This window comes from Coptis chinensis, chromosome 4 (assembly GCF_015680905.1).
Source record: "Coptis chinensis isolate HL-2020 chromosome 4, ASM1568090v1, whole genome shotgun sequence".
NCBI lineage: Eukaryota > Viridiplantae > Streptophyta > Magnoliopsida > Ranunculales > Ranunculaceae > Coptis > Coptis chinensis.
The window spans coordinates 89,561,459-89,579,426 of NC_141459.1; the positions used below are offsets into that span (position 1 = coordinate 89,561,459).

Here is a 17,968-nt window from a genome sequence, read left to right on the forward strand (position 1 = left end):
GGCCGGCCTGGCCCTCTCATGTAGTGAGGGGCGGGCATATGAGGGCCAATGCTAAAATTGGGAAGCCCTAACCTTCACCTCAGCCCTCTCTTTAGAGAATTGAGGGTCAAGCGAGAGGGCCGAGCTAGAAGGCTGGGTTTGATTACTCTCTTAAATTGTTTATGTACAGTATAATCTTGCTAAATTTATAAGCGATAAATTAATTATCACGTTTAAATAATAGGTTTTCTTAATCTTGACTTTGGTTAATATACTTAATTAATAATTTGGCTAAAATTTGTAAGATAATAAAATTCAAAATTTTCGTTCTTATATTAGGTTATTTTATGTGTCGATGTATTCCAAGAATCAATAAGAAATATATATGAGACCAAAAATATGATGTGGTGTTGTAGGTTGTATAATAACTTGTGTGTTGATTAGTTGAAGTTGATTAAAAACGTGATTACCATATACTAAGGATCATATCACATCACCCTGATTTATATTTTATTCTTGCTTATACATGGAGAAGTGACCCGAGTTTATATCCCGACAATGGAACGATTTGTTGTTTTGAACTAGATTTTTCATGTAACGTTGGAGGAGCCTACACAAAACACTAACTTATGTAAAACATATTTTTCATTTTGCTATTTATACAATTACGTACTTTTTAACAAAATATAAATAAAATTACATAAAAAAAAAGTTGTGATGGCCTTGTGAGGGCCTTTGAGAGTCGGGTTGAGGGTCCCCCTCATGCTTTCACATCTAGGCCCTTACCCTCTCATCAAAACGTGAGGGGTGGCCCCAACCCTCAAATTGCAGGAGGGCTTAAATTTGGGTTTTTTCGGCTCATGGGCCGGGCCGAGGGCTTGAGGGCCTTTTTATACCCCTAGTCCGGAGTCCGAAAACCCCACATTGTTGGATGTCCACAATGGCAAAGTAAGGACAATATCGACGTGTTAGGATGAGACGGGTCGTTATACCTAACCCCACACTTTTTAATGCATTTGGTCCCCCCTTACTCTCTTTTTGTCGGATGTCCGCAGTGGCTAAGTGGAGACAGTATTGAAGTGGTAGGATGGGGCGGGTCATTACAAAATGGTATCAGAACTGAGGACAACTCAATTTTAAGGTGATGGGAGTGTTATATCCCTGGGCGTGGCCCAAGGAGGGGTATGATGGTAAGGCGCCTAACCCTGGTATGGGTGACGGTTATGCCATAGTGTGATCCCACTTCGCTTAGGCAGCTCTCCAAAGATTTTGGCCATGAGTAATTGATCCTCTAAATCCTAACATAGAGGCCTTTTCCGGATCGTTTGGCTACGGATTCCATGGGAAGTTCACAGTTAAGCATGCTCGGGCGGGAATAGTTAAAGGATGGGTGATCTCTTGGGAAGTTGTTGTCCGGAGTCCGAAAACCCCACACCGTCGGATGTCCGCAATGGCTAAGTGAGGACAATATTGACGTGTTAGGATAGAGCAGGTCGTTACACCTAATCCCACACTTTTGGATGCATTTGGTCCCCTCCCCCCTACTCTCCAACTATTGAATTATCACAAATAAATAAACCCCCACTTAGACCGATTCTTTTCTAGAATCATTCATATTTTCTCTAATACCTATATTACTCTTCTATTATGTATTTTTTTTTCTCCAAAGATTTTTCTTTCTTCTTTCTCTCAAATTTCTTTCGCTCTCTCCTTCCCCCCAATCTTCATCACCTCAACCATCTATCACTACTAATGAGTGGGAAAATGGGAAATAAGAAAGAGACCCAAATAGAAAAAAAAAAAAAAAAATTATGCAAGTGAGATGAGTTATGAGGAAAGAATAAAGAAATAATAAGATATTAAGATTTGGTTCTGTAAAGAAAGATGGGTTGCTGATTCAATTCTTTTTTAGGGGAGAAGTCAAAAAAGAATAAGAAATTGAAGATGATATTATTCCTTTAATTCTTCTTTTATAATGAATTTGATGTTGTTTGAGAGAAAATGAGAAGGCAACAATTTTGGGTTTGGTTGTTCTTGTTAATGGAAGAGTAAATTGGGTATTACAATAAATATGGATGTTTCACTACACCAGATATTCAAAAAAAAAGACAAGACTACCGACGCCCTTCTTTAGTTTGTTATGAGCCACGTGTGTCGTTGAAGTCCCCGTGAGCGTCGGATTAGAACCCATAGATAAAAAATAGGAGAGGACAAAAAAAAAAAAATCACTTTTCACTTATTCGTTCTCTTCACAAAAATAAGAAAACCCTCGCTCTCAAATCGCTCTCGAATTGCAAATCATTCTCGAATCTCAAATCACTCTCTTCTCAATCACATATCATCTCTCTTCAGGTAATTTTGATCACTTAAATTGATCTTTTGATTTTGATCCCAAATAAATGATTTCAATTTTAATTTCGATCACTTCAATTGATGTTTTGATTGATATCGATCACTTCTTAATCATTATAGATTGTTCACTTTCAGCTGTTTGATCATTGTTTTAATATCATCAGTAAGTAAACAAACCTTGCTATCATAGCCCTAAATTTTTGTATAAATGTTAAATGTTTATTTTGGATATGTTTTTAGCTTATTATTGATTGGTATTGGTTTTTTGTGATGTGAAGATATGAAATAAAGCTTGAAATGACTTGTAATGTGTTGTCTTCTTATTAGAAAACATTAATGTTATGGTGGAAATGACTAGTAATGGTTACAAAAGTATCAGTTAGTTATAATTCAATTGCATTTTGTCAGTTGTTTGTTGTATTGTAAGTTTTAGGTTCTAGAAAAAAAATTAACAAATTTTAGCTGAACTTTCAGTGTGTGTTTAGGAATTTTGGAGCTTCTCGAAATTTGGAAATTGAATTCCAATGCTCCAATACAATTAACGACTCGAATTAAGCTTGTTAATACACTTCTATCATTTGTTTAAGATCTACTTCCGGGAGATACTGAAAACACACAAACTATTTTGTATATAGACTGCGGCAGGAGAGCGTTGTCTTGATTCTTGAAAGTTTTTTTCTCATCACCTGTAAAACAGTAGGTTTGTTGTATCATCTCATTTCTGTTTTTGGTATTTATTCTTTTGTTTAATTTTTTTCTTCCTTCAAAGTGAAAAATGGAGATCTAATTAGTACAGTTCTTTTTATAATGAAGATTCGTTGTTTAGGTGATTGATCCAAGTAACAGAGATGCCGAAAGTGGTTGTTTGTACTAAATTTAGACCGTTAAATTTGAAAGAGAAAGGAGAAAATGGTGATAGCCTTTGCATCAAAAGCTTAGATTCTGAAAGTTTCATTTACAAGGTTGTTTTTCCACTCAATTCCTCTTAATTATTTAATTCAAACAGTTTTGTGAATAGCTTTTTGTATACTTGTTACTATTAGATTGATGGATTGATTTTAGGATGAGAAGGAAGATGATTCACATTCTGGTTCGATAGAGTATTCTACCAGGGATCTGAACAAGCTGATGTGTATGATTTTCTTGCAGTGCCTATTATTAGAGGTACATAGATACACCCTAGATTGTACTGTATAATATCCTGGATTTTTAAGCAGATGATGTATTATATTATAATATGAGAATGAATTTTTTTGGAACAGATGTTTTTAATGGGACTAATGGAACAATCATCACTTATGGACAGGTAAGGCAGAACAACTTTTGAATTTTATGTTAGTGTTATAGGTATTAAGTGGCATGCCTGTATTATACCTCAAGTTGTTTTTGTCTCATTGGTTTTATACATGTCATAGTTATAGGGATAAGAGCTTGAATTAGGATGTTAGTTCATTTGTTTGTTTAAAAGTTGTCTACGCAATTCAACGGAAAATTAAGATTTCCTGTTCCAATTTGGCAACAGGGTAATGATTTTATGAAAGGGATCCGAGTTACTCCAATTTGTTCCATGTCCTTACGTTTTGCAACTATTATGACTTATCTAATGGAGTACAGGTTGGCAGAGTGTTCTATCTCACTTTTTCTTTAGTCCTATATCATCGTGTGGTATCTAAGTGATTTTTTTTGTTTTATTTAGGATATGGCAGACCTTCAGATGATAGAGGTATACTTTAATAATTTTTTGTATGTAAGTTTCATTGAATATGCTAGTTTCATTGAATCTGTGTGCTTGATGGAAGAATTAAGAAGAGTTAGATACAGGTATTGTGTTTACCTGTGCTCATTGATATTGTGCTTGATACGGTTATCCCTTTATATTAGTTCCTTTATCTAAATTTACTTCTGTTTGTAAATGCTATAAACGTTGGTGGCATGGTGTTGAAATCATGAATTATATACATTTAGATATCGTTTAAAATTACATATCGTTTAAAAATTGCATGTCTCTTGGATGCAGAGGAAAATGATGTATGTGGGACTTTGTTACAAGCAACGAAGTGACCTATATTAGAAACATGATTGAACCATTTTTAATAAGACGAGGTAGATAAGAAGAAGTATTTGGCAGTACTCTCACTACTCGACCATAAACGATTGTGCTACTGGTTGGTCAAGGGAGAATATGCAATAGGGGTGGTGGAGGTCAAGGTGTTGCAGCAGTTGGGTTTGACATGCAGTAATGGTTAATCAATAATTGGTGGCTGATTTTAAGGTGCATCATATGATACATGTCACTTGGTGATCTAGGATAATTTGTGGATGTCACTTGACATGTAGAGTATATTGTATAGGATAGAATCTTTGTGGTTCTACCAGTTGAGGTATGGTCATTTGCGAGGCCTTCAAGCAGGAAGTGATTCAAAGCCAGCATAGTTGCCTATGGAGGTCCTTTCTTTTTACTCAAGTCCTTTATGTTTGGGATGCTTGCACTTTTATCAAGGTTCATGTATTATTTTATTTCAAATCTAGGTTTGCAAGATTGTCGAGGGGCAGAGATATTTTAAAATGTTGAATGAGAAGCAGGTGACTGCCATGTTAAGAGCATCTTGTCAGCGTCCCAAGCTAAGGGAGGACAATATTGAAACGGTATGCACCACACTAAGTTTGATACCAGTAAATCTTTTTGTTGGTACTCATCTCTTCTTTGATAATTGACATGTATAATTGTGGATAATTTTACCTATATATATAGCTATGATATTTATATTACCGTTTCATTTATATCCCATTTTTATATCATTTTTACATAATAAGGATACTTCCTGTTTTATCATTGTTCCTATCATTTTTACATAATAAGGATACTTCCTGTTTAATGTATAGCTATGATAATTGACATGTTCCTATCATTTTTACAGATATATATATAGCTATGATAATTTTACTTCCGTTTTCATTTTGTTTCCATGCAGCTTTGTTGACATGTGTGCTGCATCTGTTCCTCCTGAGATTCGTGAAAGGGATTTGAGGTTCATTGACGAAATGAGAAAAGGCGATATCAGGTCTGAGAAAAAAACTGTTCTGAGTGGCTTTTAGAAGGACCAGATTCGCATTTAAGAGAATCAATCTTATTTGCTGAAGAAAGAACTGCTGATTTATTTGGAGCACATCTATGTAGGGTCACTAGAAAGAGACCTCAACATGCAGGGGTTGCAGCTGGGAGCAGGTAACTCATTTTTATGAAACTACTATAGTCTTTAACTGTTCTTTTGAAGCATAAAAAACTACTAAGATATAAATGAGACATGCAAAACTTGCTTTACTTACATTTTCAATTCTTACTGATCTCTCACTAAACTCTCTCCTCCATCCTCTATTTTTCTGTTGACAATTTTTTGATTCCCCCTTCACACGTCATGCAGAGCCGATATTAGGATATCTTGTATGAACACAAGATTAAGTAACTATAGCTTGTGCGGTAATGAATATTTTTCAGTAGGTAATGAATATTGTTTGCAATAATGCTACAGGAGCCCATCTACCTTCCAACAAGTTTAAGTGGATTTTGCTAATCTTAGAGGAGATGATGACCCTGATCAGGAGGAATAACTAATTCACTATGGTTCTGAATTTGGTTTTGCGTATCTATTTCGTACAGTATCTTGAGCTTTACTGGTATGATATTTTTTCGGTAATAATTCGATCGAAACTTACACATCCTTTTACATGAAATAATAATAACCGTAGAAATATCGATTTTTTTATCTTATTTTAGATCTGTATATGCGTGTTTAAATGGAAACTGTTTAGCATAATTAATCGATGATTTAGGTTTTTTAATAGTTTGATCAGATTATTTAATATTATAAATTTGAGTTTATGTTGTGAGATTGTTGTCTCTTGATAATAATTGATATGTGTCTACCTGAAGGGTTTGAATATGTGCATGTCTAAAATTTGTTGTTCTAAGATATTAAAGTTTGTTTAGGAGAGCTTTCTAGCTGTGGATGGATGAGCTGGTCATATAATTAGTTGTTTCACAGATCTAGTGGCATGGAAAATTAAGTTTAGCATTGAGCACATCTTTATTTGCTTTTAAACACAATCCTTGTTTGGGTTATCTCTATTTTAAGTTCAGATATTTGCGTTGTTGACTTGTTTGGTGCAAATGAGCTTATTTAAGGTTTGAATCATGTGTAGGGAAACACTAGATTTGAAACATGGAAGAAGATAAGGATACACAGGAAACTCCCACGAGAGGAAATGAATGGGAAGTTGTGTCTCGGCGGCTTTCAAAGATGTTGCTCCTGGTCTAGCAGGGTTTGAGTCAATTCATATGAGGTCGTTGGTTAATTATGGATAATTTTTTGAATTGGAGAAGTAGCTAGTTGACTTTGAATTATGGTGTTTGGTTATGTAGTTTGGGCTTATGGTTATTTTGAGAATGGTTATATTTGGGTATGGCTGTGTTTCTAAAGAGATTTTCCCAGGTAAGAATGGATCCAATTAACTTGTACTGGGTGGGCTTCTTTTGGCCATATTGGGCTAGGGACTTTTTTTGTCCTGATTCGGCCTTTTTTTTTTAAAAAAAAATGAAAAAATGAAAAACGACACATGTAATGGGCATGGATTGATCACGACTAAGCCCAAACAACTAAGCTCCGATAAAGCCCAATATAATGGTTTCGATCTATTAACAAACAGGTCCGATCCAGCCCTTGTTTATTGGACGTCCAAGCTTGGAACGACCCAACCCCAAATCCAGACTTGCCAATTACATACACCAGGAACCAATCTTGTAGAGTTGGGAAACCTGTCTAATACTAAATTGGCATATTCTAAAGAGATTTGATTCAATCTTGCTGCTGAAGCAAGAATAAGACCGGACAAGAAGCTTTCTAATTCTAATAGGATTCCTATAGGAGATCTGTGTTCCCTATATAAACTGAAGGAAAAATTCTAGTTGAACTACATAAGTAAGAGAGCAAGACTGAGCATACGTACTCCTCTTCTTAGCTTGTTTTAGACTTGATCCCATATTGAAGTGTACGTAGGTAGTTTCTCTCCGGAGTCCACTTTCACTAATCCCATCTCAATCATCCCCTTCGTCCGATCCCTCATTAGTTTAGGTAGATTTACCATAAATAGGGGAACACATAAAACACGTCCAAAAAATTAAGTGTTAGGGCCAATTTTCTCTTATACCAAGTACAAGTATAACTAGAAATTTATGAAGTTGAGTTGCGGTACTTGTGTTCCTTCACCATGTATCTTTCTTCATTCTAAACTAACAAAATATGCTACAATTCTATAGAGTTACTAAATCAAGTACGAAGTTGGGTGAGTAAGTAATAGGGCATTGTCTTTCAGCGAAATTACTTAATCAATCAGCCCAATCATTATTGCTTAATTATTGCTTATTGCAGTTCATCGACCGAAAAAATTTGAAGTGTCTAAATCGTAGGAATACAAAAAATGCACTTAATGAATGACCATTTAACCTCTCATTATATTATAAATCCTTAGATTAGTAAATGTGATTTGCATTAGGATTTGGATCCATTTTTTGTATGCTCGTAATGAATCATATTTTATATTTTATATTTTCTACTTGATATATTTGTTATTAGTGAAAGATATAGCCACTTGAAATGCAAATAAGATGAGCAGTCGGACTGCAAACTTCACAATTAGAGCAAGTCTAATAGAGGCTATATGGGCTACTAAAGGCAAATATAGCACCCTAACCACAAAAATGTCATTCTAATGGGGCTGCTAAAAGGGTTTTAAATTTGGAAGGAGTCAAAAATCCAGCCAAAGTTAAAACCTTCGCTAGCAGCTGCTATAATAAGTTTGGGAGACGGACAATATAGTTTCTGCCGTCCGTGTGTTAAATTTCAACGGAGGGCAGAAACTGTGTCGTCTGTCCAAAAAAAATTCAACTTAAGTTACAAAATAATGGACGGACGGCAGAAACTATATCATCCGTAGCACTTCAAAACAGAAAACGCGATTGGATTGGTTTTTTGCTTTTGGGGTGCCAAATTGGCTAGACAAGCTAAAAGGCCTATGTGGCCCATTTTAGCATCCCAATTTAGCAGCTCTCCATTGGACTTGCTCTTAAAGGCTCTTTTAAGTTAGGCACAACCTAAGCACATTGCGCCAAAGACCTTGTAAATGTCAATTCTATACAATAATTGACATTCTATATAAATAGAATTTGTTGACGAAATTGAAATATGACACAAGTATTTAGGTGGTTTGGTGTGTGTGTGTGTGTGTGTGTGTGTTTTTTTTTAATTAAGCTGGGGTTAAGGCTGACCCCCACCTGTATATAACCAAAGTTTAAAGCTTACATTCTACTCTAAGAGTATGAACATTAGAGGGATCAACCATTACAGATTAGGTAATCTACTAATCTCCTATTAGGCAAGCCTTACATGTTACATTATTAGAAAATTTGGTGTTGATTGGTGCCTATGTTTACAAGAGATTAATGGTGATTTTGTTGATAAACTCTCTGAGAGAGTGATGAGAATTAAAATGGAGAATGGTGGATTTGGTGCCACACACAGTGCCTTCTTCAAAGGCCTATCCGATCCCAACACCATAAGGAAACTTTAGATATCATGAATGGAGGTAATTTCTTAAGTAAAGGTGTCATAAATGCATATAACTTCTTAGATAATCAATCCAAGAAAAGTAACAACTGGGGAGGTAACGATTACTCCCGCTCCACTTCGTCTTTTTCAACAGTTAAGACAAACAGTTAACACACAATGGAGGCTAAACACTAATTATAATCCACAACAACAAGCTATACCTCCAGGTTTTAATAATCAAAATATTAGGCCCACTACAAACTTCCACCAATTTAACCAATATCTAGGACAAGAACAATTAGGTGAACATAATCAAATTTTAGTGCCCATGACCCAGAACTATCAACATCCAGACATTATCGCTTAACAAGCCTTAGTTCCAGTCACTCCTCCTATGACCACTCCACCAGTTAAACCATTTACAGAGGGCATAGTAGTGACATTGCTGGAAAAACAAAATCAAATTATACAACAAAACTCCAACTTGATGAAAGATTAGCATGATCAAAACACTAACATGCTACAACAAACAATGCAAATGATGCAATCTTTGTGCCCCCAAAAGGTTATTGACATGTCTCCTAACCAAAATAATAACCAACAAGGCGTGTTTTCAGGTCAAGTTGTGCCTAATTCTAAGTCAACAAACACTACCTTTGAAGTAAACAGTATTCAATATAATGGTAATATAAACCAAGGGGACTTACAGGCAGTCACTACCTTTCGTTCGGGTAAAATAGTTGATAACCAAGTGACTATGCCTAAAGTACACCCGCAAACTAAGAATGAAACCATACCAAATACTGTCATAGAAACTAAAGACCCTACAACTATAGAAGTACCAGTTAAACTATAACCAAAAGGGAAAACCTTACAATACCCCATAATAAAATTGATGATCCTACACCTGTAGAGGTTCCAATATGGAAACCTAGTTGGAAAATGGCAAAAGATAAAAACAAGGTTAATACTTATGTTGACCCATATGCTAAGTATAGAGAAAAAAATCATGTTTCCGTAGAGACTAGTTGTGTCTTAAAAGGACGAGAATTTTGACGAGATTAGAAAAGTGTTTAAAAATCTGACTATAAACCTACCTTTTCTAGATGCTATAAAAAGTCTACCTAGACACGCCAAGTTTCTAAAAGAGTTGTGCACCACGAAGAGAAAAACCAACATACCCCATAAAACCTTTTAACTAAACAATGCACCTTAGGCGATAACTTCATAACAACTGCACTATTTGACCTAGGGGCGAGCATTAACTTACTTCCTTTTTTATTTATACAAACAGCTAGGTCTCCACGAACTAAAACCGGCCAAAATGACTTTGCAGTTAGCCGATCGTTCTATTAAGTATCCCAAAGTCGTAGTTGAAAACATTCTTGTTAAATTTCAAGATTTTTACAACTCGGTTGATTTCGTTATTCTTGACACCGAAGTTGCTCATGATTCTATTCTCATCATTTTAGGGCGTCCTTTCTTGGCAACCGCCAATGCCTAAATAAATTGTCGAGATGGATCAATGACTCTTTCCTTTGAAAATTTGTCCATGGAAATTAACATGTTTAGACTCAAGCAAAGACAACTAGGTTTGCCTGTAGAAGGAGAAGTAAAATCAATTGAGAGTTTTGTATATCACATTAGTGCTTCCGACATTTTCCTTCCCACACTAATAGATACCCCTCTTAAGGAAGAAGACAAAGATCATAATTTCAACTCCCTGAACATAGATGAAATCGAAAAAGATTTCTTTTAACTATTTTGCAACCCTTTTTTGCCACCTTGCGAGTCCCTTCCTATTAACATCCATTTATCCCTTAACGCCATGACGGAAGAAAAAAATTTCATCCACTATCCCAGTGATTCCTCTAACCCACCTATTGAGGAATGTCTTGCATATTTTGATAAAAGAGAAAAGACACATATCTACCCTAACAATAATAATTTATGCTAAGAATAAAAACTATGTTATTCCATGTTTAGATCAAAGTTCTACACTCAATTATCATGCAATAACGGGAGTCAGAATTCGTTCCACTCTTAGTAGTTTAGATGTAATAATTTCTCTAAATTAACAATCACTACATAAAATAGGTTTTTGCCCACAATCTTAATCTGTGGCAAAAGACTTTTACCCACAGCCATAGTCCGTCACAGGACCGTGGGCTTTTTTGTGTCGTCAAAAATGCTCTACCTACGGTCATGACCGTGGGAAAAGCCCATCAATAGCCACGGACGTCCCATCGGTCATTGGCATTACCCACAGCCCAAAACCATGGTAAAAGGTAAGATTTTCCTACAGACAAAATACATAGGCCTGGGCTATATTATGTTAGCCACGGCTTTGGACCGTGGCAAAATACATTTTTTTATTAAAGAAAAACAAACAATTAGCATCATTTGTACCTTCCACTTATACTCATCTTTACAATTCCACAACCACCAATGAACCACAAATTGTTCATTGCATGATTACCAAAAGATAGAATTCCAAGTGCAAAGTCGAAACAAAACCAAAAGAAGCCCAACTTAATAATAAGAAATACAAGCCATTAAATTCAATTCAAATAATGAAAACATAAGTTATGTTTGCCTCTAAAATATAAATAGGGACCTGAACACAACCATCTTCATCATCCGGCCTTCATGATGCCATTAATGCAAGTCTGACACTTTTTATATACTTCACGCACTTCATGCTACCCATCATCATCAGTTCTATACATACCAACAAAAACCTTCACAACATACAAAAAAATAAATAAATAAATACTTATTCAATTAAATGAATTCCAAAGAAATAATTCGTAAAGACTAATCTGGAAAAGAAAAAAGATTTGTTGACATACTTTGATATGGATAACTAACTACAATTATGTTTACTGGAAACATACAATAGACATATTATGTTAACTTATGAGTACTACCATCAAAATAAAAAGAATATGCCAAATAAGTTTAGGCATAAACCTGCTAGTGGATGGGCTCAGATCATCTAAGTCAAGCAGTATATCCCAAAGTAGCATAACGATCGTATGTAACATTTGGCCGTGAGAAATTATAGAAGCTGCAGCAGGTATTAAAGCATCAGCAGCAACAGCCCTAACATCATCATCCGGATCTTCCAGCCCCGATTTACAAGCGGGGAGAACAGAATCAAGCAACCCATTGAGCATATCCTGCAGACCACTAAAATAGTTAACATCGGAAGAGAGAAGAGAACGAAGATTCATAATTGAGGATGCTCCACAAGCAAATGTTTCAGTATAAAAAACAACCACTTAGAAAAGAAATAATCACAATAAATGAAACCAAAACAGCAAATAAAGTATAAATCCAATACATTTCCAGTGGACTACTGGTCAAGCCTTGAAAGGATGCGCCTGCAATCTTGATCTCAAACCACACCATCACTGGGGAATGGGGCCGCATTGGGTTTAGGGTTTAAGGGAATAAAGATATAACAACCAATAAAAAAAATGAAGCAAACATGTCAATAACTTACATGAGTCGACTTCTTAGGCATTAAAATTAAAAATATAGGTATCAGGAGATCATCAAGATGTCATCCATATTATTCACTAATCAGTATGCATTCGTTTATTTCAAATAATTTTTTGCAGTAACTTGATCCAAAGATTAGTATCATAGTCACCTATATAGCTATATAACTCAGTCCAGATAAAGAAATAAACTTAAACAGTAACAACAAACATTCCATCCTTTGAAAGTACGTGAGCAATAAAAATATGAAGAATCAAATCATACTCGTCGTATTGCGACCAGATACTTGATACCCAAAAGGCTCCCATGGCGAATCTCCCATTCTGATCTACTCTGAAGAATACACAGAAGCATAAATCCTATATGACTCAGAACTCGGAAAACATATTGAATCCAAAGAACGACGGAAGAATAACAAATTTCCAAACCCAAAATAATGACCTGCATTTGCAACAAGATCTTCAGAGTTTCATGAACTAACAACGGATGCATGTACTTGAGCGTTGTGCCTTGTGCCAAGTGCCAAGTGCCTGCGCACAGGTTTCCCGAATCGGGGCAACAACCTGGTCAGAAACATAGTCTCCAAAACTGCACAAACACCAAGTATATAAACAAGTTTTGAGCATAAGATACAACACTAGACACAAAATCATTATAGAACTAACACCATGTGAAAGTTAAAGGGACTGCCAGAAGAGTAATAATATTTTTGGGTGGCCTTTTATGGAAATTAAAATGATCAACAGCCAAAAACTAATGTAAATAGTAATGCAAATGTTGGGTTATCCAAGCGCTCCACACGTGTTTCTTAAGAAATACCAAGGTTTGCTTCAACCTTTTATTTTGCCATATGAAACAAACCTTCGTATTTCAAAGCAAACCTTGGTAATCCTTAAGAAACACGTGGAGCCACCCTTGGATTACCCAAAATTTGCATTATTATTATTTCTTTTTCCTTAAGAATTAAAATTTTCAGTAGCATGTCTTGCAAGTTATACTTCTAAATGAAAATGCACTGGAGTATTTCAGCAGTACCAGATGGGGCCCAAGTCATTAATTAACCAAAAACTAGCTGTTACAGCAGGAGAAAACCTTCAATCTGAGGCTTCATGGGCTCAACACTTTAAATTATGAAGCTATTTTCAACTCTAAACTTTTATAACTATCAAAGAGATGCAACTTTAGATAAGGGACAAATCAGAACAAAGCAGTAAAGAAAGAAGCAGATAAGCTCATACCGGTCCAAAGACATAACACAAAGGAAACGTATGGCACAATCCTGAAGAAACTCCCAATTTTTCATCCATAAATGCCTTGTTAGTTTCACCAATTTCATCAACTTAGAGTTGCCAGATATAGATTTTGATGTTTCCAAGTCTGGGATGGGCCCTGTATTTTCAAAGAAACTCTTCTGCTCTACCATGTCACCCCCTTCCTCAGAATGAGATCCAACATCATACACATAAGCCTCCGCTTCAACCTTGGCAGATTCAACCTTAAGCACATCACTAACCTACTCAGGGATCAAGTCACATCCTCCATCTTCCATCTTAATGCATGTACCAGGATTTGCCCCCTCGTCCACAGAGGTCATTGTATATATAGTCGAACATATACCATCTTCCAACTTCAATTTTTTCCAGTTTGGCTTTGTCTCCTCCCCTGGAACCTGAACATTCAGATCAAGTTCCATCTTTCCTTTCAATGTGGTCAATTCCTGTTTTACTTCAGTCTTATCTGAATGTACACTTTTGGAGCTCAAATCAGGCATAAACACTCCAGAAGAACCGCCATGATGGGTTATAATTTCTCTTAAAGCCATCATACTACCATGGCGAACCTCCCAATCTGGAATAAAAGCATCAGAAATAAGTATCTCCACAAAGTACCATACTTACTACTTAGCAAAGGAGTAGTCATTTCATCGGTAAAAGTAGTATTCAAGAACATAAAATCTGACCTACAGTTAATGAGCAAAGTAGTATTAATTTGCGTGAGAAAGTGTCCAGTTTCCACCACAGTTATGAAGTGGCAACAATCTGACCTACATAACTAGACAATACACAAACCATATTGTTGAATCTACTTGTCTCTGAAACACGGGATACGTAGTATCTGACATAATGGGGCCTTCTTGTAAGATAACCTAATTATTATTCTTAATACAGTCGATAAGTTAATACAAATACAAAACATAAATAGTCAATTATTTACCTTGAATGAAGGTTTCACTTTGAGGACAGTCGAATAATATGATATGTTTGGTCGAGAGATAAATTAGGTCTTGATGACTACTCACAAGAACAACATCTAAATTTGGATTAAAAGCAAAAAAACAAAACTTTAATAGTATAATAAAAGCTTGTACGACACCTTCAACTTGTAATGGGGGGATCGCGTTTGGAGAAGAGAAACAAAGCTTTTAATCCCTTTCCAGTTCAGTAAATCCTATGAAAATTCAAATTCAAAAATTAGTTCTCCCAATTTTTCCAAATAAAACCCTAAAAATGAAAAATCGGTGCTTGAAATAAAATTTTTATGCTTTACTTACCTTGTTGAGATGAGAGAAGGAGAAAGAGAGAAAACAAAACGAAAAAAATGAAAGTGTTGGTGGGGAGGGAGAAAGTCGTAGAACTGACCGTGTATACGTTTTGAACTGCTGAGGAGGGGAAGCAACAGTGGTCTAACACTCTAACCGTTCCATTTTTCCCACGGTCAAAACGTAAAAAAATCTTACCTGACGGAGATTAACCAAGGGTTCATGACCGTGGCAAAAAATACCGGGTAACCGTGGGCAAAAATCCATTTTCTTGTAGTGAATTCTATAATATCCGTGAGAGCAATGGTTTAATAAAACTAATATGTAGAAATAATTAATTAAGATGTTCTAGACTATATTATGGCAATTTAAATGAGAAGATGTGAATAAGAAGATCGTATTTGGAGGATTTGAAATCCACTTTGATTAATTCTTAATAGGCTAGCATAGAATTGTTATAATCCTAATCTTTATGTTTTCACATAAAAGTTGAGTCTTTTAATCCCTAATTATTCATGACAATCTCTACCAACTAATAATTAGCATATGAGACAATTTAAACTCATTCTCATGGTGAATTAACTACCTTCTAGAGTGGAATATTTTATTACAACTTATTCTACACTAACACATTAAGTCTTCATCAAGTTTCAATCAAACCCCTCTAATGGAGGTTTAGCTATGATTCATTAGACTAACATAATTAAAATGATAAGAATAAGACATAATGAATAACTAATTTATTAAAGATAACTTGAATTGAATTAATGGTGATTATGCTAATAAAACAATAACTAGGGTTTAACTAAGAAGAAAACTAATTTATTAACTAAAGGGTGAGAGACTTATAGTTTTGTCTTAGTCCTCTTTATATAGGAGAGGGCTAGGTTTACAATTTCGTGCATGGGCTTTGGAGCTATGTTTTGGGGCCATTAAATCAAGCCCAAAACCTAATTATTTAAGTTTAAAAAGGGTTTCTCTGCTATAAATTACTGCAACAACCTTTTCATCTACTTTTACTCTTCTGATTGGGTCAAGGTTTGAACTATTAGAAATCTCTTTCCAAGCCGGTCGTTTTGACATATAATCAGCCTAATTCTAATATTGGAGTCCAAAGATACGGCCTATGGAAGTTCTATTGACTTTTATGCTCTATTTCTACCTGCGTTGACTTTGACTTTTCAACTTTGACTGGGCTTTAAAAAAGTTTTTTCTCCTTGAATCTTGACATTTAATCATAGAACTTCTTAGCAACCAACCTTTGCTCCTTTCTCTTGCAAAAGTGATATATTTTTTCACATAATTGACTCCAATACCTGAAATACACAAAAACATGTAAATAGTATTAACTCTTATTTATTATAAGCATAATTGGTTTAAATGTAATATTATTAAGGGGTTAAAACTACAGTTTTGGGCTCCTATCAAACCACCACCAAACAACATTTTGTTTGTCCTCAAGTAAATATGAGTAATTAAAATAAGTGACCAAAAATAGAGTTCTAACTAATCTCATTTCGCCAAGTGCGATTGCATTGACCATATATAATAAAACCTTAAACCACTAAGAATTTCCTAGTAGACGAGTTATAGCCTCGTGAGAGTTTTCCAGAGAAGGTATTAATTCACAAACTTCATTTATCCTACAACGACTAAAAAATAAAATTATTGTTTCCTTATTTATTCTCAGATATCTATACATCTCACTAGCAATGAATATAGAATAATCAAATCAAAATCTAAGCTAATACTACGGATAAATCATATATATAAAACATATATATATATATATATATATATATATATATATATATATATATATATATATATATATATATATATATATGTCTGTTTCTAAAACTTTGGAATAACGTCCTTAAGTAGGTCCTCACATATATGTCAAGACAAAAACACTCTGATTTTTCCACTCAAGTTTTGCTCACTCCAGTGTGTAGTGGGCACATTTTACCTTACAATCTCAATGACGTACAAAGAAACCAAAGTCGATCAAACAAATCTGCCACTTACTATGACACTAACATATTCCTAATTGAGATAAAGGTCTTTATTAGGTGTTGCGGGGATTAGGTGATAGTTTAAGAATGAAGGAAATAGATATTCAAAAGTACAAGTCTAAGATAATAGAGTCTTCAAAATATATAACTAGAGAAAACCTTGTTCTTACTTTGCTTCTACACTTTGTTTCCATCCTTAGCCATTTTTTTCTTTTTATTTTGGCTTTGACTCCTTTGATTCTGGTTTTTGGAATTCTAACTTTTTATTTTATTTATTTATTTATTTCTTTTATTTTCTTTGAATAGAAACTTTATTTTCTTTTCTTATTTGAAGCAACTAACAAATTCTTGGTTTTCCACAGGTATTTCTCTTTTCTTTTCTCCATCTCTATTCTCAAACTCATTCAAAAATGGGTAGGCTGATTTATTTTTATTTTGTTTTTGTAAAAGGGTAAAGGATTGTGGTTTATTAAAAGGCTAAAGAAAATCTCAGAGGGGCGACTAGCGAAAAATAATTTCATATAGGTTTGAATTTCTGGCTATATCGATCTAAAAATGGCCTAAATTCTCGCTTAGGATATGGTATAGTGATCAAGCAAGTGGACGTGTGATTTCTCTATTTGGAATTTACTTCTCCCTTGTGTCATTACTCAAATATTTCACTCATATCAGGCTTTCAGGCTATATTCTCACAGGATTTGTAGAATAAATACTCTAGCCTAGATTTCAGAAACTTACTGCTAATACAAACATAGATGCTCATGCAATATATTTGTGGGAAGATGCAATGACTATTACCTACATATTAACCTAAATTTCTAAAAAATATTCTAATTTAAGAGCTAACATGAAACTTCTAGACTAATATCATCATGGAGAAGGAAATAATACCAATATTCCTAAGTGTATAGTATAAATACTTATTATTTATATATTTTTTTACTAGAAAACAAGTGCATATTATACATATATAT

General features: G+C 34.7%; 1 protein-coding gene and 1 long non-coding RNA gene across 8 annotated transcripts; one reads left to right on the top strand and one right to left on the bottom strand.

Moving 5' to 3' along the window:
- Positions 1-2,449: 2,449 nt before the first annotated feature.
- Positions 2,450-6,615, top strand: LOC147505514 (uncharacterized). 3 transcript variants are annotated; one of them, XR_015220617.1, is made up of 6 exons: positions 2,450-2,494; positions 4,683-4,776; positions 4,861-4,977; positions 5,304-5,557; positions 5,862-6,006; positions 6,532-6,615. It is a non-coding gene; the product is annotated as an uncharacterized LOC147505514 (long non-coding RNA). The 3 variants fall into 3 exon arrangements; XR_015220616.1 differs by having other exon boundaries at positions 4,683-4,977; positions 5,862-6,022; XR_015220615.1 differs by having other exon boundaries at positions 4,683-4,977.
- Positions 6,616-11,377: 4,762 nt separating this feature from the next.
- On the bottom strand, positions 11,378-15,153 carry LOC147505515 (TATA-binding protein-associated factor BTAF1-like). 5 transcript variants are annotated; one of them, XR_015193346.1, is made up of 7 exons: positions 14,992-15,124; positions 14,814-14,888; positions 13,679-14,288; positions 12,882-13,028; positions 12,705-12,768; positions 11,907-12,115; positions 11,378-11,674 (listed from the first exon to the last, which is right to left on the bottom strand). XR_015193346.1 is itself a non-coding variant. In XM_086558022.1 (7 exons), exons 4-7 carry the CDS (start codon positions 12,930-12,932, stop codon positions 11,581-11,583), a joined length of 423 nt encoding a protein of 140 aa, XP_086414148.1. In that variant the 5' UTR covers positions 12,933-13,028; positions 13,679-14,288; positions 14,814-14,888; positions 15,080-15,153; the 3' UTR covers positions 11,378-11,580. The 5 variants fall into 5 exon arrangements, 4 of the variants coding, with proteins under 4 accessions (XP_086414148.1, XP_086414150.1, XP_086414146.1 ...); XM_086558022.1 differs by having other exon boundaries at positions 12,705-12,773; positions 15,080-15,153; XM_086558024.1 differs by having other exon boundaries at positions 12,705-12,773; positions 12,882-12,970.
- Between the last annotated feature and the right edge of the window lie 2,815 nt (positions 15,154-17,968).